The 16,446-nt window shown below is 34.2% G+C and overlaps 2 protein-coding genes across 14 annotated transcripts in view; both read left to right on the top strand.

Annotated features, from left to right (window-relative positions):
* Positions 1–6,842, top strand: part of LOC117323466 (echinoderm microtubule-associated protein-like 2) — a 49,722-nt gene extending 42,880 nt beyond the window's left edge. For 7 of the 8 annotated variants that reach the window (XM_033878707.1, XM_033878708.1, XM_033878705.1 and 4 more), the window contains 9 exons: positions 556–713; positions 958–1,083; positions 1,325–1,456; positions 1,781–1,937; positions 2,367–2,464; positions 2,688–2,775; positions 2,988–3,083; positions 3,458–3,588; positions 3,792–6,842. In XM_033878707.1, coding sequence (XP_033734598.1) covers positions 556–713; positions 958–1,083; positions 1,325–1,456; positions 1,781–1,937; positions 2,367–2,464; positions 2,688–2,775; positions 2,988–3,083; positions 3,458–3,588; positions 3,792–3,917 — 1,112 coding nt within the window. In that variant the 3' untranslated portion in view covers positions 3,918–6,842. The remainder of the gene's footprint in view (positions 1–555; positions 714–957; positions 1,084–1,324; positions 1,457–1,780; positions 1,938–2,366; positions 2,465–2,687; positions 2,776–2,987; positions 3,084–3,457; positions 3,589–3,791) is intronic. The other variant, XR_004531743.1, reaches the window with a different exon arrangement.
* A 2,433-nt stretch (positions 6,843–9,275) lies between these two features.
* The window catches only part of LOC117323465 (coiled-coil domain-containing protein 9-like), a 27,847-nt gene continuing 20,676 nt past the window's right edge, over positions 9,276–16,446 (top strand). For all 6 annotated transcript variants that reach the window (XM_033878704.1, XM_033878703.1, XM_033878702.1 and 3 more), the window contains exons 1-3: positions 9,276–9,322; positions 14,787–14,893; positions 15,852–15,971. In XM_033878704.1, coding sequence (XP_033734595.1) covers positions 14,882–14,893; positions 15,852–15,971 — 132 coding nt within the window. In that variant the 5' untranslated portion in view covers positions 9,276–9,322; positions 14,787–14,881. The remainder of the gene's footprint in view (positions 9,323–14,786; positions 14,894–15,851; positions 15,972–16,446) is intronic.

Raw genomic sequence — 16,446 nt, 5'->3', positions numbered from 1 at the left:
GGAAAGGTATTGTCTTGTAATCCTCACAGGATTGTAGACAAATTAAATAAAGGTAGATCATTACAATTAATTTGTGTACAATCTTGTGAGAATTACAAGACAATGAATTTCTATAGGAGACAGTTTAATACCTGTACTGTACATCCATCAATTGGACCAGTTTTTGTGATATCACGACTATAGGCGACTATTCCAAGAAAAAAAAGTAGTTTGTTAAAATTAACACAAAATCATCAATTTAGTTTCAACATCTTAATCAACTTAATCAACAGCACTACATAAATTGTTGTGAGTTGATATTGATCATTTGAGTTTTTCAATCTGGTAGCACAAATTCCATGATGCCAAAAATACACTTTGTCATTTAGTGACGATGTCACGAACATTGTTCTTCATCACATCACTATACACCAATAGGAATTAGGATAACTTATGATTTTGTTTGGTAAGGCTGTATAGTAACAGCACAGACAAATGGAAATATACATTGATATAAACAAAAGTAAATTTGAAAACCTTTACACATAAATCCTCGTCAACCTTGATGCCCCACAGGAACCAACAGGATCACTCAGGCGCTGACAGGAAGTCACGAGGGTGGTGTTTTCTCGCTGTGTGTCATGAAAAATGGATGCTTGGTGTCTGGAGGTGGAAAGGACCGCAAAATTATTCAGTGGGACAACAACTACAAACCCACAGGAGTCGAAAACGAGGTAAGGTGTAGTCATGAGGGTAAGAGAATCTTTAGTACATAGAGCATTAAGAGTCATTGACTACCAACATTTCTCCCAAATCAACATCAGATTCTCGCCCCTAGTATTGATATCATTTGCTTCCTACTGAAAAAATGATTAACTTTTTAACCAGGTTTTGAGAAAATTCCACATTTTGTTTCCAGGGTGCGGAAGCATTTCAGTTATGATAAGATTTTAAGAAAATTCCACATTTTGTTTCCAGGTTCCGGAAGCATTTGGTGGTGTCCGGATGCTAAGCCAAGGTAAAGGTGGTATGGTGTTGGTAGGAACTACCAGGAACTGTATCCTACAAGGAACTATTGACCTGAAACTTGATCCTGTTGTACAGGTAGGTCACCACGGTAACAGGGAACCATCTTATAAAGGCCATTGTGATTATGCTTCAGTATATGATATGTATTAACAGGGACACAGAGGTGAACTTTTGCTGTTGATTTTCCATATTTAAATTATGTATGTATACCTTTACATGGCCAAATTGATTGAACTGCAGTGATATTGTTTCTCTATCATATCCTAACAGAATTATATCCATGGACAGTACTGATAGTGTTTCTGTTTCATTACAGGGCCACATGGATGAGCTGTGGGGCCTCGCCGCCCACCCTAACCAGAAACAGTTCCTCACCTGTGGTTCAGACAAACAGGTCCGCCTGTGGGACAGCCTGGCCAGATCTGTTGTATGGACCAAGGAAGTGGCAGTATGTATTTAAACACAAAAGCTTATTAGATATGGTAACTCTGTAACTAAAGAACAAAGACTTAATATGATTTATTATTATAATTTATGGACAGATAGTCTTCTGGTAATTAAAAAAAAATATGGACAGATAGTTTTCTGGTGTTTTTTAACTACGATGCATCCTTGGAAGATATCAATAAAAGTTCAAAGTTGTACCTGAATTGTGATAAGTTTTCATCTTACTCCACTCTTGATGATAATTATAACCATATTGGAATGCATTATTGCTCTACACATGAAGTTGAGTTGAATTGAATCAACACCAGTTTATTTTCACCAATAGGATCCCGCTCACTCTTGCTCTATCAACCCCAATGGTAACCTGGCAGCCATTGGTACGGAGACTGGGCGCTGGTACGTCCTAGACCTTACCACTCACGAGATCGTCACCAGTCACACTGACGGAAACGAACAGATAGAATGTGTGTTGTTCTCACCAGGTAACCAGTGTTTCCTCCTCAGTCATAGAAACAAACGCCTCCCGAGATTCTAGTTAAAATTTGTCTTGGGTTGTGTCCCCTTGACCTTGGTAGCAGTCAGTTTGCCAGCTTATGGTGTGTACCATGCTCACAAGTGGGAAAGACTAATTTGTCCCAGATCTGAAAAATAGAAAGGGAAAAAAAATTGTTTGATAAGTTAATAGTTGATAATTAAATTTTGCACCAGTATACAGGAATTTTGGTAGAATTCTGTTTATATTTCCACAAGATATGTATATGTCTATTACATGTATATCTAGTATGACTACGATCTACAAATTTTTAACTATCGTTATTTGAGGGCAGTTCAAGGCAAAAGTTATAATAGTGTATTATATTAGATTAAAAGATCTGTCATATTATGTACCTTGATCCTGTATTTATAAACAGATGGAACTTACTTAGCACTTGGCTCCCGCGACAACTACGTGTATGTATACGAGGTTCTTGATGATGGACAACGCTACAATAGGATCGGCAGGTGTTCGGTATGTATTAAAAATATCGATTTCTGTAATCTAAGATTCCTTTTTTTAGTTTTTTGGTTTGTTTTTTTATAATTCATTGAGGTTTGTAGAGAAAGTATATTTTATTTTTAAAAGTAGCTTTCGAACATGGTTTTACTCCCAACACTCACTAAATTGAGTGGCTGTGTTGATATACCAGACTTTGAATTAGTATAAATAATATAATTATTATGTTGTGTTTCAGGGACACAGTAGTTTTATTACACACATTGACTGGTCAGCAGATGCCCAGAACTTGGTCAGCAACTCTGGTGACTACGAGGTCCTCTATTGTAAGTAGATCATTTTTATAGGTCATCTATCTGTCCTGGTGTGACCTTGATGAAGGTCACAAACAGCAAACAAATCAGCTTAAACTTAATCACTCATGGTGCATCAGTTGAAAATATTAAGATTATAAGGGCAAAAAGCTTATTTTTCCTGTCAGAATAGGAACTAATGGTATTTGTATTTCCATTTAGTGAGTTTATCTTGTACTTTACAGGGGCTGTTCCAAGCTGTAAACAGGTTACCTCTGCCTCCTCCCTCAAGGATGTGGAATGGGCCACACAGAACTGTACCCTAAGCTTTAATACTGCCGGTATGTCCATCTTCCAATATTGTTATACACCATTGTTGTATGCACCAGTATATGGCATTGAGGCATAATGAACCTTGTAATGATAATATTGTTTTGTACATTTTCCCTTTATATAAACCATATATATAGTATTCACACAGCAAGTATGGTTTTAGCTGAACAAAAAAAAATGTCTACCTTAACACTGAAGTTTAGAATTACACTGTATAGTGAGATTTTTCCTTATAATTATTGGTGTATTGAGTATTGCATGGAATTGGCAGACACAGTTGTATACATTTGTATTGTATAGTTTAGTCCAACTATCAGGTACCTATCAAAACCTATACTCTGCTATGAAACCTATGTGTTACTGTAAGGATTTTACGATTCAGGCATTTGGCCAGATGATGCTGACGGTACGGATGTAAACAATTGCTGCCGCTCTAGTAAGCACCACCTAGTGGCCAGCGCTGACGACTTTGGAAAGGTGAACCTGTATAATTACCCAGCCTGTCAACCCAAGGTATGTGATCGACTACTTCAGTTAAAATTATCTCCATTGAAGGAAGATGTTTTTGTAATTGCCATATTGAAAAATCCATTTGTATATACTCTAGCAAATAGAATCATTATAGTTTTACACTGAAGACTACTCTATAATTTTTGTATGATTATGTCATCAATGGTAATGATCAAGATTGTATTAGTCATTCACTTGTACTTCAGACTAAAGGCAGTGTGTATGGAGGTCATAGTAGTCATGTGACCAGCGTGAACTTCCTGCATGATGACTCACGTCTGATCTCAACTGGAGGACGGGACATGAGCATACTGCAGTGGGAAGTTGTGTGAATGGTGGAACAGCCATAAGAAATACAGCAGCTAACTAGCTTTGGGTGGTGAATTGATGGAACAGCCATATAGCGACTGGCTGGCTGCTGGGACTGTATACCTGGCTAGCAAGGACATGTATGGAGATTCCTCATGGATTATGAGTGCAGGATCAAATCTTTTGTTACTTATGTGTGTTTGGTGGTATATTTGTAATCTTAAGTACAGTTTTTGTAACATTAGCAGCAGGGTGCAAGAGAGTAGACACACAGGGTATATACATATATACACATAGTGGACTGAACTCTTCAGTATTACAGTAACCTAGGCAACTGACTGATTAGAATCCAGAACCATTGGAGAGGGAGCGGGTAGAATATTTTTCTCGTTGAAAATTAGACAGGAGTTACAATGGTAGATAAATGTTTGTGATTGATTCTAGCCGAGAGATAATCGTGTTTGTGATTGATTCTAGCCGAGAGATAATCGTAAATTACAGAATGTGTTCAATTAAATAGCAATCAGTTCAAATAAATCTGAACAGCGTTCTGTGTCTGTTGAATCTGACCGACTTGTTCAAGATTGTAAGGAGGACAGGTCTTTAGATGGGAAATAGTTTATGAAATACATTGGATGGGTTCTACGATTAGATGTTATCTATATATAAAAGAAATTACGTACTATGTTTAGATGTGAGTAATATATGTTACATGGTTAAATGTGTTATAAGTTGAATAATAACTAGATCATAATATTCTTTTTTTAATCTCGTGTACAAGTAAGAAATATCTACCATTTCAAACTTAGAGATAACTTCTTTGCATAATTAGGCAGCAGTGTGATCTGCCTAGTTGCTACTGGTTTCAATTATACCATTTGCATGACATTGACTTTTTTCCAAGTTATTCAATTAAATACACATATAACCTCTTTGTTGATTCAAATGTATACCTATGTTGAGAATTGTTTGTTCAAGTTTGATATGGAAGGAACTATAGCAACAATATCTCGGAGCAGGCTTAATCAAGAGATACAATTGTTTTACTTTGTAATGCTGCAGTTCATGTATTGTATGCTCTGATGGACAGGTTAAGTTTTCTATTGTTTCCCTTAATATACAAAATGTTTTCTTTGTTGTGTGCTGTGTGTGGAACTTGTATATCAGGTTGTTTAATCAGTGTCTGAATGTATTGTAAAATTTTGACTCGCAGATATTTGTTTTTTTTTGTGATATTTTCTAGATGATGTTTGTCTAGCTCTTTTATAAAAAGACAAATGTTAATTTTTGCCTACAGCATTTGTCTTTTGACAAAAAAAAATGTGTTAGACTCTGTTTTCTAATGTTCAGCCTATTGCCCTAAGAAACATCACTGCCAGGGATATGCATCATTATTATGTTAGCAATAAGTCCTGAAACTGTGGCCTTATTACTGTAGGACTCGTCCCAAACATCAGGAATACATACAATCATCATCTATATATCACACGATCTTCAAGTCATACAGGTACAGCAGTGAGGAAAACCCCTTGACTTCTAACATGTTGACCTATCTTATCGATCATGTTGCTCTGCGACCACAGTACATGTAGTGCTAGCTAGTGCTTCGATGATCCAGTAGAGCTTAGGTGCCTGAAATAGTGATATACCATTTTATATTATCCCCTTTTTACTGTTGTTAGTTGATGCTAATCAAACCTGCACATAAAGACTGCATTCTTAAATCTGTCATTAATATATCAACTTGCTAGCAATTTTTTTTGTCCATTTCGATTTTATTTTTTTGAGGAAGATGAATATTTAGCTACACTACTGTATATACATATGTAGCAGAAATTGTGCTTCATTTTAGAGCTTGTATAAGAGTTTAAGGAAAGATTCAAGGTCCCAAAAATGTTTCAATTTTGTCTGATAGGACCCTTCTCACAATGTCCAACACTATTGAGATTACCAAGCTAATATGAAATCACAGTATGTTTATAGTAGAGCCCGACCATTGACATTTCAGGCTTTAAAAAGATGCTGCAGTTTTAGCTGAACATGGACTATATAATATTGCTTTTAATAAGTTTGAAAGAGGAGATTATAGAACTTCCTTTGGCTGTAAACAGGGACCAGATTCTTGGAACTATCATAAGGAATGACTCTGAGATTATCAAATATGTTTACTTGTGTAAATTAAGGAAAGACGATATCTCATGACTTCATGTTTAACAGAAAAATAGAGAAAAACGTGTTTTAATAAAAGCATAAAAATTAGTCATAATACATTACATTTATTTCAGAAGTTGATATATGGAGACAGGGCATAAAGATGCTTATATTGCTGGAGTTTAAAATAACATTTGTGTACCCCCGGAAAAGGTAATTACGGTTGATAGGGGTTACAAAAATGGTTCTGTTACCCTCCATGTATTTACTTCTGGAGTAACACCAACCTTACATAATTAGTTGTCGACTACCAATAATAAGTAGAACGTCCGAGAGGTATCGATGTAGACCTACCAATGATAAGTAGAACGTCCGAGAGGTATCGATGTAGACCTACCAATGATAAGTAGAACGTCCGAGAGGTATCGATGTAGACCTACCAATGATAAGTAGAACGTCCGAGAGGCATCGATGTAGACCTACCAATGATAAGTAGAACGTCCGAGAGGTATCGATGTAGACCTACCAATGATAAGTAGAACGTCCGAGAGGTATCGATATAGACCTGTCCGTGTTGTGGTGTATATATCCATTGTGGACACTGTACTGGTGTTGGTGACGACTTGTGATTTTTTTGTTAATATATAATTTGTTGACTGTTAAGGCAAATCAGTATTTGTGCTGTTTACACTATAGATTTATACAGATATACTGATTTACCACATTATCTCCATCTTTCTATATTGTACACCATATTTAAAAATTATTACTAGACTTAATAAAATTTTCATTTCTATCAAAGTTGTCAGTGTTGTTTCTTGCTAATAGTACATATCTGGATGTACTGTCCATAAACATAATTCTGTGTGTTGTATTTTGTCTTTACAAGATGATTTATTAGCTAACCTGTTTCGAAGGACTCAAATGGCACATTTGGTGTCTATAATCTGTCAACATTTCCTTTAAATTGCTTCTAATCCTGAACTGCTGAGTGGACTTTGATACAATATATGGTCTAGCTGGAGCATTTTAGGGCATATGAGATCCAATGTTGTATAAGTGGAGGAAGTGACTCTCCATTGGATTGAGGAGTGGGCGAATAGGGAACAGAGGAGGGGGGTTTAGGTGGAAAATAAAAGATAAAAATAACAAAACAAATTTTGAAAATCTTTCAGTAGACGTGATAGGATTATCTTAAGCTTTAGCATCCTTGGGTGAAGAAAATGAAGTTAATGTCTACCATATGATCTAACTAAGCAAAGATTGGTTATGTTTGGTTAAAATTGGACAGATATTTATTGAGCAACGCATCTAAACGCAAAACTTTGAATTAGCCACTGTAAAAGTAACACCATGGTTTCTGTTCACGACTTTGTCAAGACGACAATTTTTTGCAAAAATAGTGGAATCAAAATGCTGTTCAAGGGAAACACAACATCACGATGATACAACATACTAAGTTTCAAAGAGATCGGTTGAAAATGCAGGTCGAGGAGATCTCTGGACTAAAGTTTACGCCAGCCGGACGGACAACACCACATCTATATACCTGTACCATATTTCTCCAATCAAATGTTGATAGGTCGCATAAAAAAGATGTCTCTCATCAGTTTTCCGTTTTATATGTTAAAGTTTTATCTGTCAGACACATGAAGCTTAAACAAATAATCTTGGCATTAAATTGTGAGTTTTTGTTTGCTTTTTTTCATGGTTACCGTCTTTGCAGTGTTGCGGCAATATCAAGGTTTCACTTCAAAGTTTCGTGTTTAGATCAGTTAGTCATCCAGGTTAGATGTTCAAGACTTAGTGATGCTAGGAAACTGAACATTTGTTTTGGAAAATACAGATTGTGAGAAGTTGCCATTAGATCATCATAGGACTTTTCCATTTCACTTGAGAATTGGTTAACGAATTAATTGAAACCAAGTACAATGTAGTTTGGAATACATGCAAAGTCCTGGTGATACAACTTTTGGTTTGTTTTTGATTAACGTCCTATTAACAGCCAGGGTCATTTAAGGACGTGCCAGGTTTTGGAGGTGGGGGAAAGCCGGTCAGTACCTGGCAACTGCCCCACGTAGGTTTCGAACTCGCAACCCAGAGGTGGAGGGCTAGTGTTAAAGTGTCGGGACACCTTAACCACTCAGTCACCGCGGCCAATACGAACAATAAATTATTCAATATGAATTACAAGAATAGGCCTACCAGGTACTATAAGAATAACATCACTGTATAATTTAGCAACGACAAGCCATATTCATCTTGATGTGGGGCTTCCGTTAAATGGGAGTCAGGGGTTTCGTTTTCAAGGGGGAAATATGGTGACACAGTTAGATATCTAATAAGACTTGTAATTCTGTCTTGATAAATGTTGAATATGACATTTTAGTGCTCACAGGTTGACTGAAAGTATTTTGGAAGTATTAGCCTAGGTTGCTACCCTGTAAAACTGCTCCTCAGATTAATTTTGGAAATGTTTTTTGTTTTTTGTTTTACCATGTGAATGTAGATGATGTTTTCTCTTCATTGTGATTGTTATAAGTACTGAAAAATATTCACTAAAAGTTAATATTGTTTGTCATAGCATGTATAGAGTAATTTAGCCTTAAATGGAATCGTTTACATTTGACATTTCATGTGGGCATAGGGGGTTTCATAAACCACGAACAATAGGGTTTCTAAAGAAATGGGACTAAGTAAAGATTCTATTAAACTCCTCCATGTCCATATCTCTAGAAAATATCCTACTTTGATTTATTAGTTTCAGTAGCATATGGTAATAGTTGACAGATGAAGTATTTGTTGACGTAAATATAAAGTACGTGATGCCGCCGATAACAAGTTTCAATATCTCTAGTAGATCTAGATTCTATATCTACTTCTTAATATTTAGCTGAGAGAGCGACAAAATTTCTGATTTAATACTTATTAGCAGATACTTATATAACTAAAGTTACTGTAGTTATTATAGATCACTGTTTATAGTCTAGATTCTACCTCGATTTTTATGACTTTTTTAAATCACATGACATGGTGGTTGATTATCATTAATTTACTTTCGTCTGTACCATCAAAAACACTAGCAAATAAATAAGAAATTTGACAAAGTAAACTACCCTTTTATTACAATGCGTGATAAAACAAACATCAGCGTAAGAACATGCTCGAATTTACCGCGCTAATACATCTTATAACTTTATTTGGTACACAAGGAGCTCTCCTGTTTTGAAGGCAAGGAGTGCTCTGGCTGTCAGACGAGAATGGCAGGATAACTTTCGTGAGTATAAAAACTGCCTTCAAACTGCTGATTAAGTTAACTAAATACCACCAAATCACGCATTCGACCGATTCTTACATACATTTACACCTTCTGAATGAAATATTAGCGTATAAATGGCCGTAAAGGCTTGCTCGACAACTTCACTTTTCTTTCGCCCTCGTTGCAGGGGTTCCAACAGGAGGCCCGACGGGCGATGTACTTACCGGTAGGCCGACAGTATATAAAACTTACTGTAGAGAATACCGTACATCAGTACTCAAATTTAACATTTGAAACTGTGGATCCACTTTTCATCTGCTGATAATGTGAATGAGTGTGCATATTTATTGATAGAAGTTGGTCACTCCAGCCAACACGATTTCATTCCATGCGGATGATGTAACGTTAGAATATGCATGCATGATGCATTCATTAAAGGGGGGTCATCGTTAATATTAATGCTACATCGCAGTTTCCAGAATTATCTTTGGTCTTACATTACACCTTGGTGACCATACGAAACTAATAGGGGTATGCTACATATAAAGCTACTCTATATTTAAAAATTTGCATGAAATTAGAAACATTTATTTGTTAGCTTGAATGAGAAGATTTAATTTATTGTTGATAAATATTATATCAATCAAATACTAAACACTCATTAGAATTTAATACAATTTCATTCAGACATTACTGTACACAACGTGCTTACAAAAAAAAACATTTCATAGAAACATGGACTTAGATGTACTGTATATGTAACTCTGGTAGAAATACAAATTAATATGGTTAATTCTAACATCTTGTGTAGTACATGTACAAATATAGTGTCACAAATATAGATCTTATAGACAGTTGATTTGGTGCAGACTCCAGTATCAAGTGATTAAATTGTCAATTTGAGAAGGAGAATGTATAAGATTTGAGAATGAAACAGCTGGCATTAATCTAAAAACATTTCAAGTGATTTAGTTAGGGTCAAAGTTTGATTTGATAAAAATAAAAAAATAAAATAGCACATGATGGAATATGTCCATCAGACAGGCTGTCATATATATATATATATATGATAAAATATCTATGTAGATCATGGGTTGCCTGATAAAACATCTAAAGTGTGCATCACTGTCCTGTACAGGTATATATAATAATTTTTAACCTACGAAACTGATATGCAATATACCTGTCAATTTGATGAATGGTGTGAAGTGATACAGGTAACATTTAATATGTATTGTCACTCACCACCCACTAGTGGTAGAGATAGCATATTCAAGCTGTTTCATAATGATTATTTTGCCTATTTTGTTTCTTTTTGTAAAAATTAAGTGTAATTACTCTACATGTAAATAAGATCATAAAATGAATTAGAAATAATTTTGTATGTAGATATATGTGTAGAAACATTATTTTCTATTCAGACAAAAGATATGTTTGTTCTGAGATATGTATATATGCAGTGCTGTAAACAGATGTGTCTTATGATAAGGGTGACTGATATTGGGCAAGGCTACACAAAATATCAAATTACTCAAATCTAGTATGTTAGGGAAGAAGTTAGTGATTACTACATTATATAAAAATCACTGTGTATGTTGTAAACTGGAGAAGTTGACAAGAAGCTTGTGAACAGTTATAACCTGAGGCTGGTATACCTGTGTATTGGAGCGTCACGCCAGACTAGTTACCTCCTTGTCATCTCTGGTGTATAAGCATTCTGTACATACCTGGCCCTACCTTTGGCTGCTTACCAACCATTATCATCTCACCTGTGTAAATTGTCAGGCCTGGTATTGACATTCTTAAGGAAAAATAGTTTGATATGCTTCATTTGTTATCTGTAAAGTATACTTACATAGGTCAAAGGACATTCCATATACTGATTTTGTTGATATGATTTTAGTTTCCTTATTTGTGTTTTCGAGCTGGTATTTACGATTCTCATATAGACACTTAAGTTATGATTAATATTTGGTGAAAGTCTGTCAGATAAGGGACTAGATCTGATATATATTACTTAGCACCAAATACATTATAAGACAGTAACTAGTGCTGCAGATCTGCATTTTTACATCACATGTTGAGGATTATTTATCTGATATTCAAATGCAAACGTCAGCAAATTTAAATGAAATGTAATAAAGTCTATAAAGTCTATAAAGTCTATAAAGTTGATATTAAAGACAATTGAAGTTGATTTTTCATTGCCCATTAATTTGGTTGAAGCAGTTTATTAATGTAATTTTAGAATGTTATCTTCATCGTCATAAAACTAAAATCACAAACTTTAAAAAAAAATCATTATGTTTTCACATAGATATGACAGGTCCGCTTAAAATAGATTAGGTGACATGTGAAATTTTATGATGTACTTGTAGACCTTACAGGAATATTAATTTCATTTTGGTTATTACCTTAGAAGTATTGTGTAACCTGTCTTATTTATAGCATTCACAAAATATGTGTCCAAATGTTACTTGAGGGAGGAAGTGAACATTTGTAGTGATATAACATTATAATCATGATAACTACAAGATTCTTGAAAAGAAATATACAAAGTAATGATATATTGTACAGATTATAGATACTGTTGTTTTGTCCTAGATCTATATAAACTCTCAGATTTGGTAAGAGTATCATATATTATTCACATAGATCTGAAAAGTACAATAAAAGGTAGATCGTATATGGTGTACAATAAATAGGAAGTTTCTGATTATTATATGATTGATCTTATGTTTAATAGTATTAACATAGCTACCACTGTAATATCATAGAAATAATAACAGAAATAATATCATAGTTATTATAGAAATAATACCAGCAATAATATCAAAGTTATAGAAATAATATCAAAGTTATAGAAATAATATCATAGTTTTAGAAATGATACCATAGTTATGAAAATGATACCACAGTTATGAAAATAATATCAGAAATGATATCAAAGTTATCGAAATAATATCATAGTTATAGAAATAATATCATAGTTATAGAAATTATGTCAAGAAATGATATCATAGTTATAGAAATAATATCATAGTTATAGAAGTAATATCATAGTTATAGAAATTATATCATAGTTAAAAAATGAGTCATTTTATTGTCAATGAAGTTACCTTTGCACGGACACCCAGTTGGTACCTGTTTTATATTATGACAAGTTCCCACAATGTGTACATGTTGTTACCAATTCTGGCAACTATTTTATTGTCTTGACCTTATCCCATAAATAACATTTATTGCTACACATATAGATTACTTTCATATAGTCAGTTAGCAGCATGGCAAGCACTTCAAAATATATTTACTCTCACTACATGTAGATGACTGAATGTGACGTTGACAGTACCAGTAACCTATAATGAATGAAGATTAGCATAATCTTTGTGATTATCATGATCCTCTATAATGGAAAAACATCTGTCTATATATATATAATTTATTGACACAAAGTAAATAAAACTATTGAGAAAATTCTTGGCTTTATATATATAATAATTATATAAGTACTACAATTGATAAGATAATAAGTTATGTAATACATGATATCTTGTAGCCACTAATAATTATCTGCATTAATTTTCCTTATCACAGCAATATGTATTCATTATCTATACATATACATTGTATATTGCTCTGGTTACTTAAGGAATTCATTGAATTTATTTTATGGCCAAAGGCATTTTCATGTTTTACTATATTTCCTAATGAGCTTGCAAATTGGTCCTACAAATATACAATTTGCCAATTTCTCAATAAATATTGATGTTCTTTGGCACTCTAGGGCATGCAATTCACCTACTGCACGCCAATTCCAACACGGAGGACAACATAACTTTTTGTCAGTCAGGGTTAGCAACATTTTTCAATATTTGCTTCATAATTATTTCAATTGTTATGACTAGTACTTCTGTCATTCGTAATCTTTTGTATGCATATGCATGTAGCTTTTGTCAGAGTCACTATCATTTACTGTAGACTGTGAGGCAGCTAGATTCAATACTCAAGTCCACAGCAATATAGACCTACATACCTTTAGAATAGATACAGCAATCATTTATGTGTTGGCAGGTTGACAAGATCATGTAGATCAGAGAGGAAATTCATTTCCTGGATATAAAAGTCAAATTGTGAATTATTTATTCAAAGCATATAAGGATCATTGAATATAAAGTGTTAGTGCTTCTGAGAAAACTGTATTACCATGGTGTGATAAAGCACCTCTGGTGTGTTTACTCATCATGACCTACCTATGAACGGTAGCCAGTACAGTAAACAAGTTGAAAGCTAGTAAATCGTGAAACATGTATAGCTGAGGGGAAGTGTGAATCACATTTCAAGATACATATTTTTGGTGTATGTATTATTGAAACTAAAGCAAACTGCATTTCTATTTGATTGTGTAGCGTAGCAATATTTATTAAAGTTTGTATGTTATTTAATTTGCTAGATATTGAGATTGGTATAGATCTTATGCCTGGTATAGCTACATCCTTAATGTTCATCCATAAAACTAGAAAGGAATGACTGTGAAGTATAAAATATACAATAATCATACAATTGATTGGTAAAACTTAATAGTTACATATGTGTGTATTAACAAAAAACAAAAACAAAGAAAGAATGAAAATTTAAAAATAATGTATCAAGTCTTGAGTTCAGATTAATTATTTATTTGTATGTTAATTAACAATATGCGTTGCATAACTGCATTACCTAGGCCTGTCTTGTGTATTAGAGTTGTGTAGTAAAGTTCATGTTATATAATTATCTTACAATTATATATCAGTTGTTTAGTGGATCACCGATTGGAATGAAGACTTGTTTTTAAATGTGAAAAGTCTGTTATTATTTACACCAGCTGGTAAAATGAAAGGTGATATGATGCCATATGCTCAAAGATGATGAGAGAGGTTTGTGATATATAGCTGTGGAGTTATTACTGGCAGCCTGCACATGTACAGACTTGGTACATATAGGAGGTGTGTAGTTATCTGTCTGGGGAGTGAATCATGTATAACAGCTACCAGCTGATATATACTACCAGGCAGTCGATAGCCCAGAACTACACACAACCCTTCTCTATACTTCTATCTGCGCACATCCTCTCACTACGCACACCCTAATTCTCACAGCAAGAACATATACTTCAGCCACCTCAAAAACTAACATATATGTATACTGACCTTTCAAGTGTAATGGGTAGTTCCAGTGCCTGAGCATTCATATTTTTTTTCCAAGAGGGGGTAGGGGTTGGACCTGGGTTCTGACTTGTCCAAGAATGACAATAAAACTTGCAATGGCAGCTATATGCATGTGCATGCACTGTATGGGTATAATAGGTATATATATGTACAACATTTGCTAGCAAATAAACAAAATGTAACTTTTTCTATGACTGTTGGGTATTAATCCATGTTGCCAATGCCTCATGATATATCAAGTATTGTTTATCAACCTATGTTTTCTTTCATTTCAGGATTGTAGGGGCAAAACACCAAGTCCACCAAAGTAAAACTAAATGGCCATCTGTTAAATATTTCCTCTCTGTTTTTCCTCGATACACAAGTCAACATGACTACCCAGGTAAGACAATGTTTTTCTCAATAATGCACTGTTTGAATTTACCTAGTACATGCAGTCAAACCTTGTTATCCTAAAGTCAGTAGGCCAGGACCTGAAATAAACATTGTGATATCCTGAGTATTGTATATTTTATTTAAAATTTTTACTGTTGGAACTGAATTTTTACTTCAAGTTTAGCAGGGTCTTCGTGATATCAGAGTTCAAGATAGCCAAGTTTGGCTGTACATGTATTACAAACAGTTACATATATTACACCACAGATATAAAAATGGTATGATTATTGTTTCCCAACATTCTGAAGCAATTAAGTAAGGGATGGCCCGGCACTTAGTGCTAGTTTCTGTCATGTCAAGGTGTACACTTGGAATTTATAGGGCTGCAGAATTCTGAAGCTGAATTATAGAGATATACATTAGAAGTTGCTTAATGCAATGTCAAGGTCAACAATCACAAATATCAAAATGCTGCGGTGAAAGGTCAATTTCATAATTATAGTCACATTGCGTATGGAATTACCCGAAGTGCCCACTGATGCAGGTTAGAGGCCTGTCCTTTTATTCCTTTCCAATAAACATCTGAAAAGGTTAAGGATAGTAAATACAAAGGATCATTCTAGTAATTTATTCAACATGTGACCTCTGACTGTGGGTATTAAAAGATCCATCTATCATATGATCTGTTTGAGGAGATAGGGTCAGCATTTGAGCCTCAATCTCCCTGGAATCTCTAGATCTTTACTTGATAATTAACAATTTGCTGTCCACTATATGGACTAACTTAAGCGGAGAACTTTTTGAGCATATATATCATGACTGTAACTGCCTTCTATTATCTTTCATATTCTTTATTTTAATAATGGCAAAACTTTTGTATCATTATAATTACAACGAGTTTGGATTGGTGTCAGTTTCAAAATAAAAAAAAGTTCATATGAAATAGGAAAGTTTTGTTTTAACAGATTTCTGCAAACCAGGAGCTCTTCCTCGACATCCTCACCAAAGAGGAAAAGGAGGCTTTGCTCAGCAAAAAAATGGAAGAGATCCGCAGAAAAAATGACCTGATCCGCAAGCGTCATGAGGTAATTTAAATGAAATTTAGAAATGCTGAAGAGAAATTTAATTTGTACCAGATACAACCATGGCCATATGCCCACTAGGTCCAGATAAGTCTAATCTGGAAAGAGTACAAACTGATAAACAATTGTCTTGCTTTAATCAATCTTACTATGAATTAGTGGAAATTTGCCTTATAATAACAGGAATATTCATTACAAAATAGAATGATAAGGGAAACACGAAAATGGGACATAAAAAAGAAAATGAATTAATAAAAAAAAAATGGAGAAACGTTTCAAGATTCTTTCATACCATTCTTGTACCAATATTGTTCTCTTTTCTTCATCTCTATTGAAGAAGCGTTATTACAAGGTTTCTTATCTTGGACATCAATATTCAATTAGCTTTAATACTTATTGAAAGGGTACTCTTTCTTAGGTGTAAAACATCCCTACAAGGATAAGTGAATGGTTATATACCATTCTAACTTGAAATACT

Source organism: Pecten maximus, chromosome 3 (assembly GCF_902652985.1).
Source record: "Pecten maximus chromosome 3, xPecMax1.1, whole genome shotgun sequence".
In the NCBI taxonomy this organism is placed as follows: Eukaryota; Metazoa; Mollusca; class Bivalvia; order Pectinida; family Pectinidae; genus Pecten; species Pecten maximus.
This window is presented reverse-complemented; position numbering and strand designations above follow the sequence as displayed.